Below are 27,014 nucleotides of genomic sequence, written 5' to 3' on the forward strand. Positions count from 1 at the left end.
TTGTAAGAGCTGCTACGTCGCAATTACTATGTTAGGTCTGTGTAATTGTGTTGGCTTACAGCGCATGACAAATACAGTTGAGCTAGACCCTGCATAGTGATCCCAGATGTATGCTGGTTTAGACGTTTTCATTAATTGAAAGCGTCACTGTGTAACAGTGCAGTATTACACTCTGCCAGGTATGAATGAAGTCTAATACAGCTTAATTACTCTGCAGCTAAATATGCATTGTAGGGATCCCTTATGCAGGGTTTTTTTATCTGCTACAAATCACAAGTTTAAACCACTCAAGGGTGGGAGTAGGGATTTAGGCATCCAGAATTATGCCAGCAAAATACTTGAACGAAACCAAACGTCTCTGTTACACAAAAAGCTGCAAATGATCAGGCAATTTTGCCCCAAGTTTTTGATCGACATTTTTTAAAGGACTGCCACAAGAGCGACAGGGCCTTCGCTGAAGGATGCCAAACGTTGACATTATATGCAAATTTTGTTTATTATCTTGCAGGCAGCTCAGATCCTGCCTTGGTTGGGCTGGTGCAGCCCACGGCAACTTCCAAGCAAGGTTTATGCACAAGGGTTTCTAATTAGCTCTCTAAGGGCCACAGTTAGTGCAGCACTTTTCACAACAGCAGTTGGGAAGTTGTACACTAACTTGGAGGGCTCCATATGTTGCCCAGGAGGCCTAAGAGACAGACTGATCTTGTGTGTTTCACATTATGAGACACTATGTTCACTCCTGAAAACTAATTTTCATTCTTCTGTGGATGGAGGGGGAAAGGTAGCCAAACCTTAAATGGATGCTGCAAATGCGTTTAGCATTATTTAACTATCTTCAGGCTGCTCTCATGTAAAATATTTCCTTTTAAATATTGAGACCTTGATGAATAATAAATTGATTCAGACAGAGGTATGACGTACATATGGTGCATATGACGGTATGAACGCTGAATTTTTTTAAACTCTAGTTGCAAAAAGGCTAAAACAAAACCTGGAAAAATGCACCTTGAGAGTTTAACTACAAATGTCTGTACATTCACATTACACCTGGATTAAACCTGCCCATCACTCTGTGACTGCACCTGTATGCGCTGCTTACATGTATGTTAACATGCACAGTCTAATTCCAGGTACTACAGAAACCGTGCTTCATGCTGCCAGCTTATTCTGTATAGGAACATACAGCATTATTGTGCTTCAATAATGCCCATTTGAAGGTGCAGTTAAATCTACCTAAGCTAGACAAAAGAACTCATCAGCAATATCCATGTAGAATCAGCATCCCCCTTGTAGGCCTTGGCTAACCTTCATCTCCAGGCACTTACTGGGCTTCTATTTCAAGGCTCTGATGATCAAATATCTTCTTCAAAAGCATCAAGCTCTCTCTTTTGCTTAAGAAAAACCTGGCGTATCCTCCCTCTCTTCTCTCTCTTTTTCTGAATTGCCATATCAGTTTTCCTCCCCTCAATCTCAATCTGTGCGTGTTCTGCTTTTGACCCCAGGAGCGCAAAAAAGACGATGTGCCTCATTAACTGAGGCATCACACTGGCTTTTTCAACTTATTGTCTCTCGCACCTTATCCAGCCCTTCATCTTAAACTTGGAATAAATTAGAACGATAACGATCACGGGTGTGCCATTAGTCACAAATGAAGTGGTTAACGCAAGGGGGGTAAGATAAGGCTGAGATCTGATGCCGATTCATAAAAGGGAAGGCAGATTGTTGTAAAATGGCAGATAGACTGTGCAAATTGGGTGCCGACATCACGAGGCAATGTTATTACCAAATTAGCCTCTGTTTTTTTTTTTTCCCCGCCCATCCTCATCACAACCCCAGGAGGAATAGCAGAGAAAGGACACTATTGTATGGTGCTCACAGACATTATTCTTTGAACAAATAGTCCAGATTAAACAAGAGGCACTGATGCTGCCTTTACCTCCAAGATGTATTTGCTTTTAATTCATACATTTGATTGTGACATTTTAAACAATTTCTCTATTGAGACTCAAGGCATTACGGGCCAAATGACAGTACTAAGTAAATAGAAAACGGAAAGGGATGGGGGCTTGATAAGAGAACACAGTGTTTGTTCAAGTTGAGGCTGCGGCGACTGTTGGCTCAGGAATGTCTTTTGTTCTGAGGTGAAACTTGAACGGTATCTAATGTTTAATGATGGCCCCTACAGCTTAATATTTTTTTCATTTTTTTTTTTTTTTTTTTGCTCGCACAAGAAAATCTAGTATCAAAAAGTGACTTTTAACTTCATGCTACCAGAGGCCATTTTTTGTTGCTATCACAAAGGAGAAAGAGGGTTATAATTCAACTCAATGCAGTTGACCATTATCAACGGAGGAGGCAACCAAGTGATACATGATAGGCCGAGGCAGCATTACCACTGTCTGAAGAAGACAAAATGGTAGATTGAAGGTCTCTTGAATCCGGGCTGTCGCTGGGGGTAGGGGAGCTCTTGTAATTTGCAGAACTGAATCCATGGAGCGGGCATAAGGGAATAAGTTGGAAGGGGAAGAAGACAGAGAACAAACCTGGCAGGCACGTTGAGGCCATGCCAGTCCTGCCTGCGCCACGCGGTGTGGCAGGGGGGCAGTGCCAGGAAATGTGGCAAGAGGAGGAAAGATCAAACAACAAGGGCTGCAGATCTCCACCAATCTGCTCTGTATTAATGTCAGAGCCAAGGAGCAGCTGAACCAGACGTGATCCACAATGTGTGACAGTGATGCATGTGTGTGTGTATGTGCGCGCATGTGCGTGTGCATGTGAGTGTGTGTGTGTGTGTGCCTCTGTGCCTATATGGCCATTCACCGCATATTGGACCAAATTAATAATAGTCTGGTGGTACGAGAGACGACTCCACCTCAAAACTCTCCAAGTGTCTGAAACATTTTTCCAACTTGTCCTCACCAACTTATGGAGAGCATTTAGGCCTACTCCTTGATTGCCTTCTCTACTCATTTACAGCTACATACAACATCAGTGGAATCCAAACGCTCATTTTGAGGTATTTTGTGGCTGTGCGTGTGTGTATCTCGGCATGTCAGACAGACAGTAGCCCATGATGGAGTGGTGGGAACCTGGTGCCTGTATCGACACGCCTCTCGGCTCCAGTGGGCTGCACACCCGGGCCTGCATCCTGCTCCAAAAACTTGTTCTGTATAGCCGCAATAAAGCAAGCAGACGGCAAATGAGCTCCACGCTGCCATCTCTCCCTCTCGGACAGATGGCAAAATTAGACAATATGCTTTCCAAAATTACACTGAAATCACATGGCTGCATGTCTGCCTGCCTGCCTGCCTGTCTGTCTGTCTGTCCGCCCGTTTGTCCATCCATCCGTCCGTCCCTCATGGCACCGTGGCCCTCCTTTGCCGGGGCGGTGCCACATTGGGCAGGGCGGTGCGGTGCGGCGTCGCATGATGAGGAAGCCCGGCCAGCCTCATTGCTGTTGATTGATATCGGAGCGCTGCGATGGGATGTAGGGCCAGCAGGAGCATCGGTGGACATTGGAGGGGTGTATGTGTGTGCGTATGATGAGGAGGTGGGTGGAGGGGGTGTGTGGATGGGGGGGTGTGTTGTGGGGGGTAGCTGGGGAATGAGCCTGTTCTATGACAATGCATGATGAACAGCCTGCTATTTGGAGTGCATCTGCAGGAGCCAGTTTGTAGTGCAGGGTCCTTAGAGAGATGTGGGAGGAGAGCAAATGTTTGAGGAGCGGACTCTGCAACTGCTGAATCTCCCACCGCTCCATGTATTTTGGGGAGTGACACAGAGCGTCTTATGACAATATTAGCCTCTATCACTCCTTGTCTTTTTGAATAGAATCTTGAACTGGAGCCTGATAATCGTATCTCGCCTGATATGGGAGTCTCTGCCGTGAACTGGGAAAGGTCTGCTGTTTTGGAGGAATCTCTGCTGAAAATCTTGTCTGTGGGAAATTACGTTATTCCTCTGCTATATGCAGTCAGAGATAGAATTGCACAAGTTGGCAGTTTGACTATCTTGTCATGTAAATAATTCAACACAGGGGCCATTCCCTCCCAAAATAACTATCCCCTTTAACGCTAGTTTAAACAGAGTACTTATAGCCTAATTTGGGTATTTTGGGAATATATACATTTAGGATATATAGATTTATGAATACTGTAGGAATACTGAAGGGAATAATGTCATGATAGCTTTCAGATCAAAAGTGACTCGAAACACAAGAATCATTTTGACCCAATATATGCAGGCAGAAATGTCAATGAACTCTTTACAGCTTTGAAATACATTTAAAAATCACGTTAATCTCTTTCATATGCTGAGCTGCAAAGAACAGAGAATCAATTTGAGAGTGAAAAATGTCCTCTAATTAACAAAATAAACATAAACACGAACATTAGTGGGGGTGAATGTAGTGCTACAGATGGCAGGATAGTCTAATTCTGGACTGAGTCACGGATGTAGAAGCCAGACATGGTGTATAAAAATTAGGGAGTTGCAGAGTGCGTAAAATAGTGAGCAGTTATGTGACAGTTAGGGAGTTTCTGAAGAAACTAATGGTATATATTCAGTGGAACGATCACAACGGCAGACCGCTCAGCACCGACTTCGCTTGGCCTCTTCGTCCGACGCTTGGGAGGAACCTCGGTCCCCTCAGCGGAGGCTCTGTCTCTGTCTTTGTGCCCCGTTCAAGCAATTACGCCCGGCTACATGTTTTTTTATACGGGAGTGGATGAGGGAAAAGGAGGAGAGGGGGGGTTGTCGGGTGGTGGTGGGAGGGGGTGTCATGTGAAAAAGTCATTTTGGCGCTGCACTCTTCAGTTCCGGTCATGCTCTGTACCGACGCAAATTAAAACCTCCCCAGTAGCCTATGTAAATATGCTGCCTACTGCGCTGCGCTTTAATGAGCCATGATATGAAAGACATCTAAAACCAACAGAAAATAACTGGCCACTTAAAGGTGGGGTGCATCTGACAGGTGACAGGTAGAGCCAGGTTTAAGACAGGGTTGGGGTGGGGAGGGGGGGAAAAGGGGGGAGGATGGCGGTGGTGGTGGTGGTGGGGGGGGTGCAGGATGATGGGGGCAGACCAGCTCTGGCATTCAGGAATAATCTGGAGCTGTGAGCTGCAAGCCAGGGGAGAGTAACCAGCTTTTTAGCCTCAGGCATTTCAAAGAATTCTGGGTGGCGGTGGTGGAGTGGGAGAAGGGGGAGCAGGTGGGGAGTGTGTGTGTCTGTGGACACGGTGTGTGTGTGTGCTTGCACATTTTTTAAGGGTGGGGTGGGGGGGGGGTTGAATGTTGTTGGGAGAGGAGTGAAAGGAGACAGTTACTGTGTCTACTGCCTTGAGACACAGCTCATTGTCACCAACTTAAAAAATGTACATAATTTCCCCCGCCACACACCCAGTCCTCAATCCTCTAATAACCTGTCTTCTAAAAACCTTACAAGGATTACCTATCAGGAAATCTGCTTTGTATGCAGAATGTGATGGCGGAATGGAAATGAGCGACTGTTCAAGATGGCGCCTACCAAAAAGGGAACCACATCTGCACCGACCGATTAATCCGAAACATTCAGAGGAATCTCAAGTCATTTACAATATCACAGAATCCATAATCAAGATTCCCTGCCAGAGCCTGAGTCTGCGGCACAGAGTCAATGCCCAGTTCAATGAGGGCTGATGGAATGTATAATTTCATGACAGATGCACACATTCACGGGGGAGCGTGGGGTCATTTTAACATTCACAAGCAAAAAAATACAACAACTTATCCTAGAAAAGAAATGCATACCCAATTATTACTGGGGAAAAGAAGCAATAGCAAATGAAATGTGTGAAATGTTTGTTCATTGATAGCATAGCATTCAGGAAATGCAAATGTATTATTATGTGCAAATATGTATGTTGCTTTTAATAGCAATATATTTGTTGAGCTATTTAGAAACATGGGATCCTATGGATATAAATATGCGTCTCTAATTGGACAAATCCCTGTGTATGCATAACATTAATTAGGATGATTATGTTTATTGTAAAGCTTATGGGCTTATTTGTTCTAACAGGTGACTCACAGAAAAGACACATGAGGAACAAGCCACTGTGGTCTTGGACACATGGTGGGAGGATACCAATTCAATATGTGTGACAACTTGAACGTAATGCATTTCAAATGTGAAAATGGGGCAAACAGATATGTAGATTTTTTGAAAATCGGTGGCGTGGTTTGTTGATTTGAGCCTTGCCAAGCCATGCTAAATCCATTCTTTAAAGCAACGCAGCGAGCTATAAAGGTAGGAGCTGCCTGATAGGCTGGTGAGATTCATTGTTGTTGGGCCATCTGACAGTCTAACTCGTGAGGAAGGGGGAAACAGAGGAAAGAGCCAGTGGGGTGCCTTATGAATTTAGACTAAGTTCAGATTCAACATTTGGCCAAAACACACTCTCTACTGTGAACTGTCAACGAATGCAAACCAAACCCACCAAGAACCACACTGGCAAAAATGCATTCTGCCAGCCCCTCTTTGTAATCTCTCATGCGGTTTTGCATGGGGGCCACTTTGACAACATGTGTCAGCACTGAGGATCTGGGGTTAATGAATGTAACAATGTGCTGAGGAGAAGTAAATAATGCTAACATGGTTATAATATGTGCAAATCCATGTATAACAGAGTTGGGAAATGGAAAATGTTTTCTAAAAAGAGTTGACATAAACAACTTTTTTCCGTCTTTTTTTTTTTTTTTTTTTTTTTTTGGCAGCCTGCAATGTAAGTTATGTTAAGAAAACGTCACGGTAGCAGCTATGTTAAGACCACAGGACGCCTATCTGACCACAGCGGGTCTTTTTTATCCAGCGTCCCCCCATCCCGATCGCGGCATGCGCTTTACAAGGAGCCATCTCTCGTCCTGGCAACTTTGTGTGACCTTGTGGGGCTGAATAAGACTGTAAAATTGATTCAGCTCCTGTAATAAAAGAGCACGCATATTATCAGCATTCTAATTATAATTAATACAGGCAGCAGCGGCAGCCCCATTATTTACGATGGTGGCCCATGGTAAGCAAACACAATAATAATCTGCTCCATATTTTTATTGATATGTTGATGAATGGCTCTCTTTCACACAAAACACCAATGGAATGTCTCAGTGGCCGATCATACAAGTGCTGATTATTTTACTGGCAGTTTCCTTCACCCCCCCTCCTCTCCCTCTTCGCCTTCCCTTCAACCTCTCCTCCTCAGTCTTTCATTAGCCCTTTGTTTGTATCACCTTAAGTCTCTGACTCCAAACCTCATTACTGAGAGCGGGGTCAGGTGATAGTCAGCTAACCTCCAAGAGGTGAATTACTGTCAGAAATAAACAGTCCAACAGCAAGCAACCTCTCACAAAGCACCGCCTGTCCTGCATAAGGATATCCGGCGCCGTGTATGAGAGGAGGCAAAAGTGTAAAGCAAAGCAGCCACAGCCCATCGAAAACATGTCTAATATTCAAATCTGAATCAGTGATGGTTGGGTGCACAATGAAGATAAATCCCCTTTTGAATGTAAAACTTGCAAGGAAAAACCGCAATCAATTGGCAGCTGTTTTTCAGTGGCAGAGCTGAAACATCTCAGCCTTCAAAATGTCTAACCATGACTTTTCCAAGACCTCCTCTCTGCACAGTCTTGTACCATTTTCTAAATCATGCAAGGAACCAGTATTCAGAAGTGAATTTATCCTTGGTGGTTTGTTGGCCTTCTCTTAGATCCCCCAAATTGTCCAGCCTCATGTGTTAAAACACTCATCCAGCATTAAAAAAAAAAAAAAAAAAGAAAAAAGAAAAAAAAAAGCTTGACTGAAATCTGTGAGCAGCCTTGTAGGAAAAGTTAAAAATCATACCCATCCTCAGTGGATTATATCGCAGTTACACAATGTAGAATGCTGGCAGAAAAAAAAACAATACTACTGTGTGCACCCGCTAAATAGTCTCTGAGAAAGACATCAGAGTACTCGCTATCCCATGAATATCTGGTTTACTAGGCACAAAAGGACTCTGCTGCCTCGTAGTCAAAGTGTGTAAAATAAAAAAGACAGCAACCTCCATATCTAGGTTATCCTTTATAATTAGGTGTCTATGTAGCTTATGCCATTTCCCCTGTTTGATAATTGTAGTCCATCCCTCCTAATTTTGCAGAGAGTAAGAAAAAAAATGCTTATTTGTGCCTATCTTCCTTATTAATTCTCCTCACAAATCCTTGATTATTTTCCAATCCTTTCCTCTGATATCTCTGGCTCTGTTTGTCTGTTTCACTCACTCCTCCACTGAGCAGTCTGCCTGCCTTCTCAATCGCCTGTTTTGTTTCCCGTTTTAATGAACAGTTGGATTCTTTTATTTCTCTACAAGTGCTGGATTTGCCTTATCACCCCCCGTCCCTTTGAGGGTTGCCAATTGGTTTTATCCATGGATGTATCATTTCTTAGGCTTCCTCTTTTTTTCTCCACAAAGAGAAAGAACCACTCCGTCAACAAGCCTCTCCGGAGCCAGAGATTAAAAACCTCAACATCACCTACCTTCCAGCGCTACTCCCAACTGGTTTGTGTAAAACTCAATTAAACTTGTCCCCACTGAATTTCACATTACAGTACATTAAAAGGAAATTCTTCAAGCGTGATGACAAAGCTCAAGCCTAGCTTCAGAGCCGCTATTTAGGAGCTTTCCTAAACGTTGCAGTCTTCGGGGTTTTAGCCTCATGTCGATGTAAAAGGCGCTAAACACAAAGACAAAGAAAGGTTTCTTTTGACTTGGGAGAAAAACAAACTTTATGATTTATTTATTTTCATACCCACTAAAAGTCACTGCCTCCGCTTGATGCGCTGCATATAAACAATGTGACAAGGTCTCAGTCTATCAATTAGCTCGCAAACAAAGGTAAGACGTGGTCTTTTGACGATTAAAGGTAAATACTTACAAATGCAATCACAACGTAATGACAGTTGTCAACCGTTTGACATTTGCCATCTTTGTAAAATGAAGATGTTAATCATTTTGGGGGGGGGGGGGCTGGAGATTTTTTGATCTCAATTTCAGAGCCCTGTTGAGTCGATATTAAATTATTCCACCGCCTTCATACAATCTGTCTGGGTGGAAAGGGAGCGTTCAGTCAAGTATTGTGCCGATGTAACAGAAACACTGTGGGTCAACGTGTGTGCTAACGTCATTCACGTGTGATGATGTGCTTTCAACCACATGATCGTCAACCTGAGCATCTAATGTGTATGTGTGTGTGTGTGTGTATATGTATGTGTGTGTGTATGTGTGTGTGGGAGGGGCTGGGTGTGGGGGTCCTTAAGATGTTGTCTCTTTGTGCAGAGCTTGTGTCTTCCACTCTTTTGTAGCCCCTGTTTTTCAAGTGAGTGGGAGAGAACCGCGGTAGTAAAATGTTGAGGGGTTTTCTACAAAGCAGAATGAGGAAGGAAAAAAGGGGAGGGCTGGCTTGGCTTGGCTCCACACTTCAGCCAGGTTGGCTTTACAAGGGAGATACACCGCTCTTCTCTTCCCCTCCCCTGCAATTTCTCTCTCCGTCTTTCTTTCTCTGTCTCTCCTTCTCCCTCGTATTCCTCCCCATAGCCAAGGAATTTAAGGGCAGCTTTGAACCCTCTCAGAGCTGGGCGTTCCCTGACATTGTACACTGTGTGTTTGCGTGTGTGTGTGTGTGTGTGTATGTGTGCGTGTGCATGCACATGTGCCTCACAATCAGCCACCTAAAGGTGTTTTCGTGCTGAGATTAGTGGATGAGGTTCAGTCTGTGTTTTGGGCCAAACATGCCCATCCTTTGACACAAGGGCGGACTCCGACTCTGCCTGGGCTACAGCCCAAGATCACTCCCTCTTGTCTCCTTTGCTTCCTCCCCAATCCTCTCCAACACATGACATGTGTCACTGCCATAGATCTGCACTGGAAGATACTACCAGTTCAAGGTCAGGGCAAATCCCCATAGGAGAGAAAAGGGGGGAAAAAACTCATAGACCTTTTTCCACTGATCGCCTATTTAAGAAGTTCATTTTTCTTATATGCTTAGCATATTTCATGGTACTATAATATGAGCACTATAATGTGAAATCTCCATTAGCCAAGATGGGTGCTGCAGTAATGCAATGGATATGTCAATTTTCTTGTTCTGTAAAAAAGAATTTTTGGGGGGATTTAAAATCCATGTAATATTCATATTTTCTATTTCACAGCACAATAGCCAATGAGGAACTAAAGTGATTATACATAGCCAGAGTCAAATTCTGGGTCTGTTATCTATTACAGTTAAACAAATCAACAGAGGGAGAGCAGGGCACAAATATTCTATAACCACATTTCAGCCCTTTCCTCCCTGAAATATCTGTTTGATGAGATAAAACATGGAGTAAGAAAAAAAATCTATATTTAATATTTAATCAGGGGATTATTTTTTAAATGGCATTACATGCAGAGATGAGTCAGAGAATTCATTGTCTACAATGCCATCATGTACCCAACATGCATCTGTCCTCCTGCTTGTGATTCATCTGGCCCTCTGTTGCAACAAAAGTTCAATTAATTCCAAGTTTCTCCAATAACAAAATGTTATTCCATCCAAATGCATTTTGGGGGCCAGGTTAACTCAGTGAGGAGGGGATGGGGGTTGGGGGGGCCATGTAATTATTTGACACTTACAATGTCCTACACTTCAGATTTGTGAGGATGGCGAGCAGAAAATGTGTTTACTATGGAGCAGAATCTCCCACTCTTCAATGTGGATGAAACCTTTGAATAATTCATAGTGGTGGCTATAGGCATATGCAATGGAAAATGTTGCGAGTATCACACAAAAGATGGCATCCTCCATAATGCTCAGTGTGCCCACCATCCTCACAGACATCCCATAATTTAACGGGATAAAAGTCAGATGCTGAATATTGCATGGCTTATTGTCTTCATATATTTATCTCCGCCACCTCATTACTTTTTAGTGCAGTTACAAGAAATAAGTGGAATAAATTTACTTGCTGAAACTTGTGTTCAAAACACCATGACCTTTCCCAAATAGAACAAGAGGGGGGAAAAAAACAACAACTCTACTTAAATTAGAATTTCATTACTCTGATTTGGTCCAGGAAAGATGTTATTGTCATTTTACTTCTGTTGACAACTTGTCTCACTGGGATATTACTGACTCAAATGCTGTGACATGCATTTTACATATCAAAACTGCCAAGCCTTTCATTTAAAGACACTTCATCTTCAGTGACAACATTTTTATTGACAGGTAAAGCCCTTGAGATTAGACATCGTGGTCTAATTAGTCCCTTCCTCCGCTGTCGTATTTACACACCCGAACCTCTCTGAAAGCAAACCGCTACAGACAAAAGCCAACACTTGGAAGTGGAGACGATGATGGATGCGGTGGCCATCTAACTGTAGAAAGGAGTAGGTAGACTTGCTTAATTCCTGACATGAAATATTACCTGCAGCGCTCGACAGAGCAGACCTGCTTGGATGGCGGGAGAGATAGCATCCATCCTTTCAGTATAAGAAACAAACAAACAAACAAAAGCTGCAAGACCCCTGACCCAACACAGGAAGTACAACTGATAAGTTAGTACCAATTTCTGCTTCTTCTCCCTCTTTTCTTTGAAAAGCATTTTGCTGCCTTTGGCCCCAGTTTCACCTTGCTACGCCTGTGCCCTTCTATTAAAGGTGGTAATGGCTGCCAACTTCCCTCAGGCCTTTTTTTTTAATATTTGTCACTCATGAAAGAAAGAGGGGGGTTAGGGAGATGATAAATCTTACTTTTGCCAGCTAAGGGCTTCTATCTCCCCAACAGAATAAAATCCGGTCCAAAACACTGCTGTGCGCATTAGGAAGCTGTGGGTTTAAGCCTTGTCCGCCATGATCAAACCAGGATTTATGAAGCATCATAACTCCCGACAACATCCAGCGGCTTATTAATTTTATATATTTCTGTCCATTCCCTGATATTCCCAGCCTTGACAGTCACTCAAGATAAGCCAAAAGCGTTCTGACAGGATGGAGTGTATATATATTTTTCACTGTTCTGCCGCTCCCCTCCAGTTGAATAGGTTTAGTAGAAACCTTGAGACTGCTGTGGTGTGATTTGTCTCTGGTTTTTGTCTTCACTTGCAACCTTCCCATTTGTAAGGGCCCTTAAATCAGCCTTGCACTCTGCTGAGCCATGAGAAGAGGCCAGACATGGAGAGGGAGGAGACGGAGAGAGGGAGGGAAGGAGAGGAGGTGCTTGTTTGTATGTGTGTGTGTGTGTGTGTGTGTGTGTGCGCATGCATGTCTCAATGCATGGTCTTGTGCAGTGAGAGAGAGAGAGAGAGAGAGACGTAGGGAGGGAGTGAGTGAAAGAGAGAGAGAGGGCGGAAGGAGATGATTGGCTCCACCAGAGTATCGCACATGTGGTTGAATTTTAATCAAAACACTCACTAATCACCATTTACAGGCCGTCTATATAAAGGCCTGTTCTCCGATATGAGAGGGCAACATGCTGATAGGGTTTAATTTAACTAGAGTCTAGGTCGAAGGCTTGATTTAATGTGGCCCACAGGAAAACTGAGCAGGAAGGAGAGAGAGAGAGAAATGGTAGTTCTTTATGCAATGATCACATAAGTTCACATCAATAAGGCCCTAACCCATTACCAGAAACACTACATGAAAGAGGAGGGGCCCTCAGCGAGCGCGCTGCTCTTCAGCAGAGCGACGCAGCCGGCTCTGAAATCTCCTGATGGCTTCTTTACTTTTCTGACAAGCGATGGAAAACTAACGAAGGATCCTGACATGCTTTTGTAAGATACCTGTCTTGAGACACAGAAGCTACCAAGCTAAAAATAAGGTGATGGATGCCTATGTAATCAGCGATTAGTGGTATGAGGAAGCTTTGGCTCGACAGAGATTCAATTAGATTCGTGATTCTTTAGTTGGCGGTTCATTTTAATATTGATTTTTGGGGGGACGATTCAATTTGATTTGAGTTCGTAGTCAACTATTCAATTCTGCATTTTAGCTAAAATTTTACATCCATGACATACATGCAAACACGTGTAAAAATGTAAGGTCATCTTTTTTCTTTTGAAATGTGAAAAAAGAATTGTTTTATTTATTTTAAAGAAAATCACTAAAAATGTTCCAGTTCATAGATTTCTATTAGATTGCCACAATTTTAGGTATTTTGTTTAAATTTAAGAACTGTGAACGAATCAATTCAAGGCATTTTATATTGATTCAAGCTGACATCAGAGATATTTATTCTATTTATTTCTTTTAACAGATGAATGCAGTTGATTCAGCGAAATTTATAATCAATACATTGATGAAATTAATAAATCGTCACACCTCTGTCACTGATGTTATGTAAATGCATATAAAACTCTGACTGAAGTCACTATTTAAATATACATTAATGCAGAATTGATAATATTATTGACAACATCCTTACATAATCAAAGACATGACATCAAGCTCCCACAGATGAGATTTCAGCACGAGGAAATTTTGCAGCGTTAGAGATATCTGTTTGAATTCACTCACAAATCATGTAACGTGAAGTCATTCTACTGTCTGCCTGTCTGTCTTAATGATGGGTAGGACTGAAGATGGCAACAAAAAAAAAAAAAAAGAGTGGAGGTCCAGCTTTCATTAGAGAGCCCAGGTTTTTCTTGATGGAGCGAACTGTGTTTGGGAGGCAGTTTCTTATTTTGTTCACAAGTTTTGAGTAATCACTTCCTGTGCAATGAGATTTGCCCTAGCAGACAAAAGAAATTCATTTAGACAAACAGGCTGTATTCATTACATCTAAATTAGTGTGAATAGGACACTCATCTCTGTCACAGGCCCGATTTGTAATTTCAGCTGAAAAGATGGGTGTTTTTTTTTTTTTTTTTTTTTTTACACACCAAAATTCCTGTTTAGTGCAGCTTTAAGCCCCCTCTTTGGAGCAGAAAGACTCTGAAATCAGATTTGTGTTTTGCTGCAAAGTCATGTATCACAGGGAAAAAAAACTGTACTCTGTCTTGCTTTTTTCTTTGCAGCAGAAATTCATAAGTAATCTTTATCTATATGAAGTGTGACTTGTCAGTTACATGTTTGTCTGGTCAGAGGGAAACGGATGAGCAGTAGTTCAAGAAAGGTCAGACTTCTGTCAGACAGCAGACAAGGTCACACACTGTAGATGTCAATATGTCGATGAATAACTACAAAAAATGCTGAGCACTGTGTATGACAGGAGGAGTACATGTTTTTAAAAAAGTTTATGCATAGTTGCATCCTTTACAGGGCAATTACAGAACGAAATTCCTTTCTTATTCAAATTGCAATACAAAATGAATATACATGTAAAAATATTTGAAATGGACTTTACAGGGATTACAACTGACAGGAAAATACTGATTTAATGAATCTGACATCTCCCACATCTGTGTAAACATTATTATTATTGTTGTTGTTATTACTGTTGTTTTGACTAAACGTGTATCCTCCATGTTTAATTCTTGTAAATGATGCATCATATTTATGTCTCCTACCTGTTGAATATATTGAAATATATATTTGTTGCAATATCAGTGTCTATTAAAGTATGTAATGGTGTACTGCTGTACTGTCTTGTTATGTCAACAACAGAGATCCTAATAAAGAAAAAGAATGAGGCACAACACAACATGGACATATAGGGCTGATTTTTTTAAATCCTTATTTAGAAAAGGAGACTTGATTGAGCAATGTCCTGCTTCACATTCACTCTACTGGAGCAGCTGGGGGTTAAGTGCCTTGCTCAAAGGCACGTTGACAATAGTTACTGAGGGAAGTGAGAGCATTCCTCATTCATTTTTCCTTCCTACATTTTCCCAAATTGTCTGGGATTTCAAACCAGCAACCGTCTGGCTCGGCTCTCTCGCCTGTAGGCAGCCGCTGCAGAAAAACAACTGCTCAAACAGCAGCGGTGTTTCTTTTCACCCAAACAAACTTCCCTTTGAAGCGTGAACTCCCCTGAACTCTCAGGATGGGTCTCCTAAGAGCAGAAGCCTCTGATGCCGCTCTGATTTCGTACCCAGCATGCCTCCTGCCATCCTCGTTTCCCTTCCATCTCACACTAAAGGAGAAGCTGCCAGTGGTCTGGCCACGACCACAGCCGAGCTAACTAGCCACAATGGCTATCACACCCAGCAGTGTCTGACTAAGACCCGAGCACACTGGCCAGCTCCAGCCACAGTGACTGAAGCACACAGCAGTGAGGAGGCAGGCAGGATGTAATCTCCAGGAGCTGTTGATACAGGGAAACACACAGGGTTTGGGTCAAAGGGATTAAAATGGTGGAGGTGCTGGATGTAAGAAGGAGAGGGGCTGTGAAATAGTGGTGGGAGCAGCGGGCGAGCCACCCCATAACAGAGAGGAGTGGGGAGATTACAGGTAAAATGGCGCAGGGGGATTCCTGCAAGGAGAGGGGAAGCAGTGACTCCAAATGGCATTGGAACACAGCATTAGTAGCCACTATTCAACAAATATGCAGGCTTAGCGGGCGCAGGGCATCGGGAGAGGTGGCCATGTTTTCTATGCTGATCAGGTGATGCTCAGGCCTCCATGCAGGTGATGGGTGTAAGAAGACACACAACCACTTAATATTATGGCAAAACTGTTCTTGTCCTGGTTTTAAAGGCTGCATTACAGCAAAAGGAGGCAATTTCTTTTCAGTCTGAGATACTGTGATATTTGATTTTGACCCTATCGCCCAGCTCTACTTCACAGCCCCGATCAAGACTTTTGTCTCCCCTTCTGTGAGTGCGACTGTTTAAATATTGTCAATGCAAAAAAAAAAAATTTAAAAAAAAAAAAAAAAACTAAAATCTTAAACAAAGGAGGCCAACCCTGCTGTGCAATCTAGAGCGAGGTTGTTTGAGGTTTCGACTGAGCCGTTCATGCCTATGCAAACCTCACATGGTTTGGATAGAGCTCCATCAACAAAACATGTCAATCACTCCCCGTGAAAAAATAGGAGGGGGTGGTGGGTGGTGTTGTATGAGAGTCAAATGTAGCTCATGCAGACCCAAATACTGTACTCATGGCCTCCATTTCACAGTGTGTGGGAGAGCGGGGGTTCAAAAATCTTACATCACATTTTTTCAATCCAGCTATCCAAGGGCTCAGATTACGGTTACATTTCACATTGAATAGACTTGTGTTTCCAGCAGTCTAGCCCTCTTCTAGTATGCTGGCTAGTGGAGCGATGACAGATTGGTTTCCACTCACTGCACGGGGGAGCACAATAGAGTGGCTTTGACAGAGTAAGAGAAACAGTGCATCAATGCTCCCCCCATCTCTCTTTTTTCCCTACACACACATACACAGACACACACACACACCTCTCTACTTGTACTCTTTCTCTCTATCTTTCGCTTTCTCTCTCCCTCTCTCTTTCCCTGGGGCTTAGAGAATGGATGGCCCTGTCTGACCTGGACGACACTGATGTCTAGTCCTTTACACTACTGTACCTACAGCACGCCTGTCTGCTCGCTCACCGCTCTGTCCACTCTCTCCCTCATACGTGCACATTATGCACACCCAAGGAACAGCGGCACCCATCTCTGTCACGCAGCGTCGACAGGCAGAGGTCAGCAGCCACTAAGGCAACCTAGGGGAGGTGGGGTCCAGTGCTGCAGCTTCAGCCACGACCGATACAGCTGGAATGGAGCAGACAGAGACGAGGCCTCAGCCTCGACATGTAAAAACAAAACAAAGAGCGGCTACTGTAACTTGCAGCAAGCCACAACTGGGAACGTGGTGCTTTCATAAACAAAACACAGGGAGGAGTTTTCAGCGCTGGCACCCATTCTTGACTGCTGCTGCCACAATAATGGCAAAGAACGAGGGCCGATCTTGATTGCGACCGTTTCACCAAAAGGATCTCCACATGATTCAAACATAAATACACAAGAAAGCTGTTTTGTTTCATGCTTTGGGCAGGATTAGATGAGCTGAAGGCAGCAGTGTGAGCAAGTGAAGACAAGGGTATAAACAAAGTTAAACATGTCCAGCGAGAAGGTGCCACTTTTGCTTGCAATATAAATGTTAATCTGCACTAATAAAATCACCGACTTTTGTTTTGGGTTACAGAATCTGGCAGGACTTCTCACAAGTTCACCAAGTGCACAAAGTACCAAATTTCCAAAGCTGCTGTTTGTACACAGCTCATTGGGGAACCCACCTCATGCCTCCCTGTGTCCTTAGCCATGGCATTGGGCTTTAAGAGGTGTGGAATAGCTAAGATCCCTTGACCAGATCGCATGATAAAACAACCCACAGATAAGGCCGCGCTAGAGGTGGCTCGCAGTGTGTTCTCCTGCGTGCCGCAATGAGAAAAGAAAAACTGTGATATCACACTGATACCGTGCTCTAAAGACTACAAGGCTATGTGTTTTTTTTTTTTTACCATGCAGGTGGATGTACAATCAATAAAATGGATTAGCTGCAAAGGTATGTATAAAGGTTATCGCCGAGTTCTGCCGCGTGAACACAGCAGCGACCCCACAAAACAATTTTGTAATGTGTCTACCTATTTCTTCAGAGAAAATCTGATTATGTTTTGCCCCCAAAATTGATTTGCAGGGTATACATTATATAAGGAAAAATGAATTCTTGGCTATGAGACCCCACGCTGCCTTAATGGAACTGTTGTAACTCTATTCTCTGAGCAGTCAATGCTGGATCTTTTTTCCTTCAAAGGTGCATCAGTGTTTTTCTTTCATTTCAGCCTTTCCCTCTGCCATGTCCCCTTCTCCTACTTTATTGTTGTTGTTTTTTTTTTTTCATAGTCTGATCACTTCCTCTCTCTCCCTCAGTGAGTTGCACCTAGGCTCACTTTCACTTGTTTAGCTCCAGTCGCTGCAGTCCTGTGTCGACCCTCACACAGACTTTAACCGTGTGGTTTTCCATCACGCTGACTGACGATCTAAACACCCCTCCACCCCAGTGATTCTTCTATCTCTCTCCCTCCGTCTCACTCTGTGACCCCCCTCAAGCCTGATAAAAAAGACCCCCCCCCCCTCTCCCTTCCCAAAAGCTGTGTGGATGTGCAGAAAGGCCCCTCTCTCCAGCTCTCAGCTTTTGTCTCTGATTATCCCTGCACTCACACACACACTCACACACACACACACACACACACTCACACACAGACATGCACCCCTCCACGACCCCCCACACCCTCCTCCTACATCCACATGCGCGCGCATACGCACACAAAAGCACATATGCACTTGTTCTCAAACTGCTCCTGGATCTTGTGTGTATGTGAGTTTTTGTGGCTGTGCGTGTTCATGTGTGTGTGTGTGTGTGCATGTGGTGGTGGTGGTGGGGGGGGTTTGACTCTGACCAATGGCATCCAACAGCAGGGCTTTATCCTAAAGCACATTGACAATGCTTTTCACACCTACTTACCACAGCAGAGATGGGGGCGGTGGGCTGGATCATACCCAGGCCTAAAAGCAGGCTAAGGGCTTTTAGAAGACACACACAGAATGGACTCTTTAATTACTGACTCGAGATCCTGCAGTAGATTAAAAAACCTCGCAGAAGCTTATTTTCATATCCGAGGAATTTTTCAATGAATATAAAAATGGTCATTGATTATGCCGTTAAGGGAGGGAAGTTAAGAAGGGAAATATAAAGTACATATAATCACATTAACTTGCAGTGATTAATGGAATAAAAATGTGATCTTTTTTCCCATCTGTATTGAACACATTCAATACTGAAGAGACATGCTCCAAATATTAAGAAGCAGCTCCTCAAAATCCACTTAACCAGTTCAATGTTCAAAGACATCTGCGAAAGCAATACAGATAACTCATATAACATGCTTATACAGAGCAGATAGGGGAAATAAATGCCCATGTGTGCTGCCTGGCACAGGCGCGCGTGCGTGCGTGCCCGTGCACAAACATGAAAACACAGTAAAACAAACCCCCAGACAAGTTCGTAGCACTGCAAAAGCGAACGCTTGTTTTCTGCGTTTGATACCTGCTCCCTGGCAGCTCTAAAGGTGTGTGTGCATGCATTAGCGGGGCTGAATTTTGCCCATGAGTGTGTGCATTAGAATATGTGCATCTTTGCGACTCTGTGTGTGTGTACACCTCCTCTGCTCCCGGACACACAATCAACCTTCCCTGGCTGATCGATACCGAGGCATTTCTCATCATTGATTATACAATTATAGAGAAGTTAAATCAGTGACACACTCTCATGTACAAGCACATTAACTAATCCAGCCGGCGGTGGGGTGGAGGCGGAGAGGAGGGAGCAGCTTCCTCTTCACTCCGTTTCTTTTTTCTTTTCTTTTTTTTTTTTTTTTTTATAAACGTGGTGCTTAAAGCGAGCTCGGTGTAGTCCAGGTACTTCACTCAGATGATTATAATGCCACGAGGGTGCAATACATCACTCTTATTAGCCACACTGGAGCACAATGGTATCATAATTAATGGTCGCAGCAGGATTGAACGCTGCCCTGACATGGAAAAGTGGGCCTACTTAAGCTCTACAAGGCATTTAAATATGCAGAGTGAATGGCACAACCCAAACCCTCCTGCTCTAAGGACAGCCCACGCTCATTAGCCTGACACCCTCCGTGGCATTGATACAAGGACGACCGGCTGCACTCATGCAACACACGCGCACGCAGAGCACAAATCACAAGCACGCCTATGTCTTTGCACGCAAACAACGTCGAAGCACACACTTAGAAAAATGTGCATGCATGCATATATATATATATATATTGATATTTGTAGTGCGGCATGAAAACATGTGCACACACACTCCAACAGCAAAATGTTAAGTCGTGCTACATGAAAGGCTCCAGTATAAGGCGCCTTGTCTCTTGTTCCTCATCAGTGCCCATCACTCCTTTTACATATCCTCCCTGCATTGTTGTTTTTTGTCTCAAGGCTTAGGCTACACTGAATGCAGATGGACATATATGTGTCAGCAGCCATTATGTGAATTTTTGGTAATGGCGCTCGCTGTGTTGTTTGCGTGTGTGTGTGAATGATGTCATGTGTATGTGTGTGTATGTGTGTGTGTGTGTGTGTGTTTGCAGTGAATGTGGGTGCCGTGACAGAGTGTGGTGTCTGGTGTCTGTGCTATACTGTCTAGCGCAGGGAAACTGCCTGCACTGCGAGAGAGCGAGAACAATGCACATAAAAGGCTGTCGGAGGAAGCGTCTGGAGCTGACGTCTTTCACATGCCTCTGAATGGGGCAATAACAAAGTGTATGGGTGTGTGTGTGTGTGTGTGTGTGCATATGTGCATCTATGTCTAGGTGTTTATGCCTGCTTATGTGTGTGCGAGAGAAAGAAAAAAGAAAGTACGCCCTCTTATATGTTTGTGTACATGTGAGAAAGACAGAGGGGAAGAGAGAGAGAGAGAGAAAATGTGTGTGTGTGTGTGTGTGTGTGTGTGTGTGTGCATGCCCTTCTTAGTCATGTGTGTGTTTCCTATGTAATCATGTGCATGTGCATGAATGCCTGTGCTGCTAAATACATGTGTGGGATGGTTAAGTCCTCTCAGATCGCCATATGATTTGGATTCTGCTGTCCTTAACCCACCACACACCCTCTCCTCCTCCTCTCTCCCCTCTGTAAAGCCAGCTTTACAATTTCTCCTCAGCTGCTAATGTGGAAGCTGCCGCTACAACTGCACAACGCTACGCTATGGCTGCCAAATGCCTAAACCAGCCGCTGTCTACCCGGCTCACTCCAGCCTGACCGTACCCAGTTATCGCGTGGCTCAGTGCAATCAATTATTGTTGCAGTGGAATCATTAATAATTTCCTAATGAAAACGATTCTGTTGATCTCTGTTGTATTTTTAATTAAACATAATTAGTCGGCTGCTCGGAGCTGTGGTGGGGACTCCTTTAGGGTACAATTTTGTTTTAATACACTGATAATGAAATTTTTACATTGTGTCAGTTGTTTAGTTATTATTCAGTCACACTATTTCGCTATGTTCACAGATAACAGATAATAACCCTCGCACCTCCTATTCGCCGTAGTCATTTTAAAAGAGGAGGGTTGAAATGAACAATTACATTTTGAACTGTAAGAGTCCTCTCCTCTCACCATTTCATGCTGCAGACTGCCGCGGAAGAGCGCAGAGGAAAAGTGCAGTTTTACGCTTTAATTCCTGTCTAAAAAAATAAATAAAAAGTGAACATGGCAATGCATGGTGATACAGCTGAAACATCTGCATATTTTTGTGGATGGTGTGCTGAAGTGGGGTTTACAGCTTCTATCCAGGCAGGTCAGGCAAGTTCATCTTATGCCTAAGAGGTCTGCAGCTCTGGAGCAGCGGACAGAGGAAATACAGGCGTAAAAAAGGATCTGATGGTGAGGACTTAGAGGATATGAAATAATACAAAGACACAGTCAGTTAGCTAATTCTGCACTGTCCGGGCTTATGTAAAACGGCCTAGTTACATTGGTCAATTTCCACACGAACAATGAGCTAAGTTGCTCGGGAGACTTATTGGACATGCTGTATCTGAATGTGGTCTGGCTTAAGAGGCTTACTGTTGAAAAGTTTAGGTGACCTCTGAATAATGCGACATAATATGGTCACACTCAGTGTGTATAGTTTCAATGGTCTCAGATATCAGGTAACAATGGCACAAGCACAATGAAGGCTCACACTGAGAATGAATGGAGTCATATCCTGACACTTGTAATTTCTTTAACTGTGCGCTCCCATCTGACTGGATGAGTCTCATCTCAGCAAATGTGCTCTTTAACACTAGAAGGGTTACATTTACTGTAAAGAGGCCCGACTGCAGGAGTTAGAATTTCCCTTTGTTTACAGACAAATATATTTAATGAAATCTTTGTTAAAATCGCATTTTAAGTGGTTGTATTTAAAGTTACCGCAATTTCAAAACTGTATTCTTTGTAACAGGCAACTGCATTGCAATCCTGCTGAACTAGGTCTTGATTGGCTACCCTCAGTAAATCCTTCCAGGCAGGCAACTTTGCAGCACTGGAACTAAGCCCTCCCCTATATCTGTCAAAATCCTTCATCGGTAATGTGTTGATTCGCACGGTGACATTTGAGGAAAAAATCAAAATGATGTTGATTGCGTTGTGCATTTTTCCTCTATTAAATCTGTCCTACAGCACTCTCCAACTATGTTGTTTATCAATCTGTTGTTTATCAGTACAGAAAGTTCTCCACTGGTTTGCTATGTCTCTCACACACTCTGTCTCTCTCTCTCACTCTGCCTGTCATTCTCTCTCAGCCTCTCTCCCTCTCTCCTCTGTCTCCAGCATTACTGTAACATATAATTACTCTGCAGACTTGCTGCCTGTTTCTAGAAACTTCAGTGGTTCAAAGAAACTGTCGGAGTGTGGAGGAGAGCATTGTGGGAGTTCCAGGTGGATTTCTCGATAATGAGTTAGCGCAGTAGTAGAGTTGAGAGTTTTAGTAATGGCTGGCTGCTAAGGCTCTTCCTAGGAGTTTAATGTAAAACAAATAGGGCCATGCTGACAGCCTGGGAAAAACAGATATTGCACTTTTCTCTTCCACTTCAGGGCTCTTGCTGTCTCTCATTTAAGGAAGGAATTCAAAGAAGAATTTATATTCATGAAATGACTCTCTGACTCATAATTTGAGACATTTCCATGTCTCAAACATTACTCTTGTTCTTCTACTTCTAATTTTTTAATGGAAAAAAAATTCTTTCTGTCCATCTGGACTAAGTGATATAGACAGGAGAATGCTCGATGCTGACTGACAAAAAAAAAGCTGTAGTTTTGCCGGTGACAGGAAATGCAGGACCCCAAAATAGGCAAAAAAATATAATTTGTCATTTTATAGTATAGGGTTAGCTTGTCTTGGTGCTGATGACCAGGGGCGCCCCGTGGGGGACTCGACTAAACTACCCCGCCGCTTGTTACACACTCCAGTGCATGTATTATACATTTCACACTGTGGAGATACAACTCTCATAGGAATCGCTTTGCTGCTTCCTGTCCTCTCTTCCTCTCTGCATATTTCCCTGACTTCCTGAATGACAAGCGCTCAGGATTGAGGATGTGCGCTCGTACACGGCGGCGTGCAGAAATCAAATGGCAGAATGACCAACAGTAGGCTACAGTGTGAGCCACTCAAACCAATCACCAGCCCTTTACACAGAGACACTTCCCAATAGATTCACACTGGCAAGCATCCAAACTGAACTGCTACTATCTTTTCAGGCAGCTCTAAAGAAAGCCGAGACCAGTGAAACGTGAGCCAAAACATATTCTGCAAACACACTGTGTATTGAGATATTCACTGTTTTCCATAAGTGAAGCATCTCAGGGAGCAACCAAGCACAGAGGTGGAAATATAAAGACTGGAGGCCTCAGATTCTCGAGGTGGGCACTTGCAGTGACTGTTGGCAGAGTCTTTTTTTCTTCCCTCAGACGATCCATGTTTGTGTTGCGACAATAAACATCTCGATACTATTTCAAAACCAAAAGATTGAATTAAACCCCGAATTCTAAAAAGGTTTGATATTTCCTCCAAACGTGCTCTGCAAGCAGTTCAACATCACCACCAGAGGGCGCATACCTGTAGATTGGAAGAGTTAACACCGGAATAAATAAAGAAATGTCGCAGTCAAACTGTTGACAGTGGACCGTAACACTCAGCACCACATTTAACGGAGTCAAACCGCGGAAAACACTGGAGAGTGTCAGTCCACAACACCTCAAACTGAATCCTAGTCCACCTGAACGCAAAGTGGAGCCTGGAGGAGAATACGGAGCGATTTCGCCTGTAGGGTTAACATGGATGTGACATCAAAACTCCTGTGAAAATGCTGCTACAAGGATATCCAAGTCGCTCCATGATTTTTCTGGCTCCCCGTGGTATCGCTGCAGTATTGCATTTTTAGATATTACATGTTGCATTTGTTTCCAAGTCAACAATTATACTAGAGAAATCAAAATGAAAAGGGCTCTCTCTAGGGCTGGGCATAATGGACAAAATTAAATATCACAGTATCCTGGGCTAAATACCCTGATATGATGATATTGTAGAGATGAATTTTGGTGCTTTTATGAAATGGTTAAGCACAGGAGATATGTGATAAACAATCATTAGCACTGTAGATATGGACACAAAGCAGAACAAAAAAAAAAAAAAATTGCATCACTTTACTGTAATGTAGCCCTAAAAACCAAGAAGACACAACACCTAACATTTATATCACGATATTACAAGATCCAAAATTCTAGAACAAAATTGTAGAACTCAAAACCTGCGAGATGATTTTTGATTTCCTATCAATACTGATTCAGCTCCATATTACCCAAAATGCAGATACTACAAACCCCAACATGCACTGCAATGTCCTGACCTGTCAGCAACAAAAAACACCGGCCCCTCATCAGTTTGGGTTTAGATATTCTACTTTTGTTTAACAGAAAGACATTTTTGGGTAGAAACGTTTCATGCAAAGTTCATACTTGTGTATAAATAAATACAGGCCCTGTTTGAGCCTCAAGTTGGTTGTGATTTTTTAATAGAGCCCACTGTAGTGATAGAGTTTAACACCCCGATCTAGTCTCATATCACTTTACTGAAATAAAAATCAATACATCACCCAGCCCTAGCTCTTTTCCAATATTATGATTTGATAAAATAACTTATTCACCTGGATGTTAATATATGACCCATTCACATGGAAAAAAACAGGTTGCAAAATATGCATCACTCCCATATCTATACACGCTTAAAAACACAGCAACATGGATAGTACTGTATGTAATATAAGTGCAGTGCGTGCTTCACAGAGCGGTCGGATCCTCAGCGCCCATGGCTGTAAAGATCCAGCAGCTTTTGTCTCGGGCACAGTTAAAACTGAGGTGACAAGATATTTAACTTCCACTTGAAGACTGAAATTAATTCTTTGTATTCCACGTTGCCTCTATTATCGTTTACCATCAGCTGGCAAGCGTGTGATGATTATTGTGGAGGATTTACCGTAATGAACTTATACTAATACAGTACAACACAGAACAACCCTCACAAGGGGGAACGTCTGGAGATGTGATTCTGTGTAATTTAATAAGGTCAAACTGGAAGTGACAAACAAGGAGAGACGAGGCTGTCAGTGATACACAGCTGAGGTGATGAGTGTGTGTGTGTGGTGTGCATGTACTGCTGCTGCTATCTCGGGTATATCTTTTCCAACATATATGAAGAAGGAGAGGAGAAATTATACAGACTTAACAAAAAGTGAGAAATCCTGTTATTGCCCTTTTTTGTTTCATACAGTCAGTCTCCTAGCAAAAAGATTAGAAGATTTTAAAGAAGTGCATAATCTTCTTTAACAGCTTATCAAAACTTTAATGATTTGGTGATAAAGAGCACAAAGTTAAGTAGCCGGTTAAGAGGATAACTCCCCAGTGCAGTCTAGTGATTAGTAGATGAGAATTGGGAGACCGAAAATCCGGGTTGCAAATCCCACTCCTGCCACTTATTCACTTTGAGGGAGAAGAAGCTCCATTTCAGCTTTGGGGTATTGTCACGGGGTAATCATTTTGAAAAGTGATAAATGGAGCCCCTTTCCTTCACCCTTTGGAATCCAAAACACATCTTTATTTACTTATTTATTTTGCTGTGTCTCTCTGGTTAACACCCGTCAAGACCCAATTATAGCTGGAGAAGCCTTGTGCTTTCATGAAAAGTGAGGACACAGACTGTAGTGTCAGTGTCTTTATACAGTGTAAGCATCTCCTCATACAATCTGCAACCTTACACCAAGCAAGCTCTCTAGATATCCATGTTGGGCTATTTTAATGAGGGTTTTCTAAGGCTTTCTGGACACAAATCAGCAGACTGAGGAGAGTTTATCCTCAAGCCAGTTGGCTTTTCACAAGTGCGCTTTTAGGGTCACTCAATGTTGACAGAGCCATTATGTTTTTGCACACAGTCACATATATCCGTTTGTGGCGGGGGCTTGTGTGAATGTGTCTAATTTATGAAAAATATACGGCGGGACTTTTGGGGAATTAGTTGGAGGACAAATGAGGGAAATTGGCTAACCCACTTCCACCCTTTGCTTTGCTCGCAACCTTTTTTGAGATAGGGATTTTTTTTTTTTTTGCGCTAGTATAGAAACACCAAAAAAGGGCATTATTTACCTTGTGAAAACTAAAGACCATTAACTTTCTGTGTCAAGTGATGCTTCTCTGTTCCTAATCAGAGTTTTAGTGATATAAATGACTCTTTGGATGAGAAAAACAGATACGGCGTGGCGAGTGTGAACATGTGTGAATGTGCATTTGTCTGGATACATATCGTGTATATGTGTGTGTGTGTGTGTGTGTGTGTGTGTGTGTGTGTGTGTGTGACTTTGAGAGACAAGTACAGCAAGAAAAAGAGAGAAAAAGACAGAGAGAGAGAGAGAGGGAGAGAGAGAGAGAGGGAGACAGGCAGAAGTTGAGTGTACGGAGGATTGTCGGTGTCTTTGCTGCGGCGCTGTGGCGTGGTGTGTTGCGCTGCGGAGAGATAACAGGATGCCGGCGCTGCTTGCTTACCTTTGCTGTACACCACACAGTTGTTTTTGTTGTCTTCCGCTCCCTGCCAAGTCACATCCAGCAGCCACCTGGGGCCGGCGCTCAGCACCACCGGGACCGAGCTCTTCGTCTTCTGGACGGGGACAGATAACAAACACTAATCATTTGCTTATTTTGGTGATTAAAGAAACATTAATAACCACTGAGTTACGCTCTTCTGCTGCTCTGAAAGGCCATAAACAGACAATTTCATAAACTATACAGTATGCAACTCAAAGCCTTCCCTCTGTTCCAACCCCTACTCCCCCTTATTTTTTTATTTTTTTTATTTTTTACATTGCTGACAAGACTCCACAATCAAGAGGGGTTTTGTGTGTGTGTGTGTGTGTGTGTCACTCGCAGGAGAGTGCAGAGGAACTGTGTGGTAGTGGTTGGAGTGGAG

At 43.1% G+C, this 27,014-nt stretch overlaps 1 protein-coding gene across 1 annotated transcript in view; it reads right to left on the bottom strand.

The window, feature by feature from the left end:
- Positions 1–27,014, bottom strand: part of zfpm2a (zinc finger protein, FOG family member 2a) — a 118,076-nt gene that overhangs the window by 17,953 nt on the left and 73,109 nt on the right. The window contains exon 5 of the mRNA XM_030072671.1: positions 26,594–26,705. Coding sequence (XP_029928531.1) covers positions 26,594–26,705 — 112 coding nt within the window. The remainder of the gene's footprint in view (positions 1–26,593; positions 26,706–27,014) is intronic.

This window comes from Myripristis murdjan, chromosome 16 (genome assembly GCF_902150065.1).
Source record: "Myripristis murdjan chromosome 16, fMyrMur1.1, whole genome shotgun sequence".
Taxonomy (NCBI): Eukaryota; Metazoa; Chordata; class Actinopteri; order Holocentriformes; family Holocentridae; genus Myripristis; species Myripristis murdjan.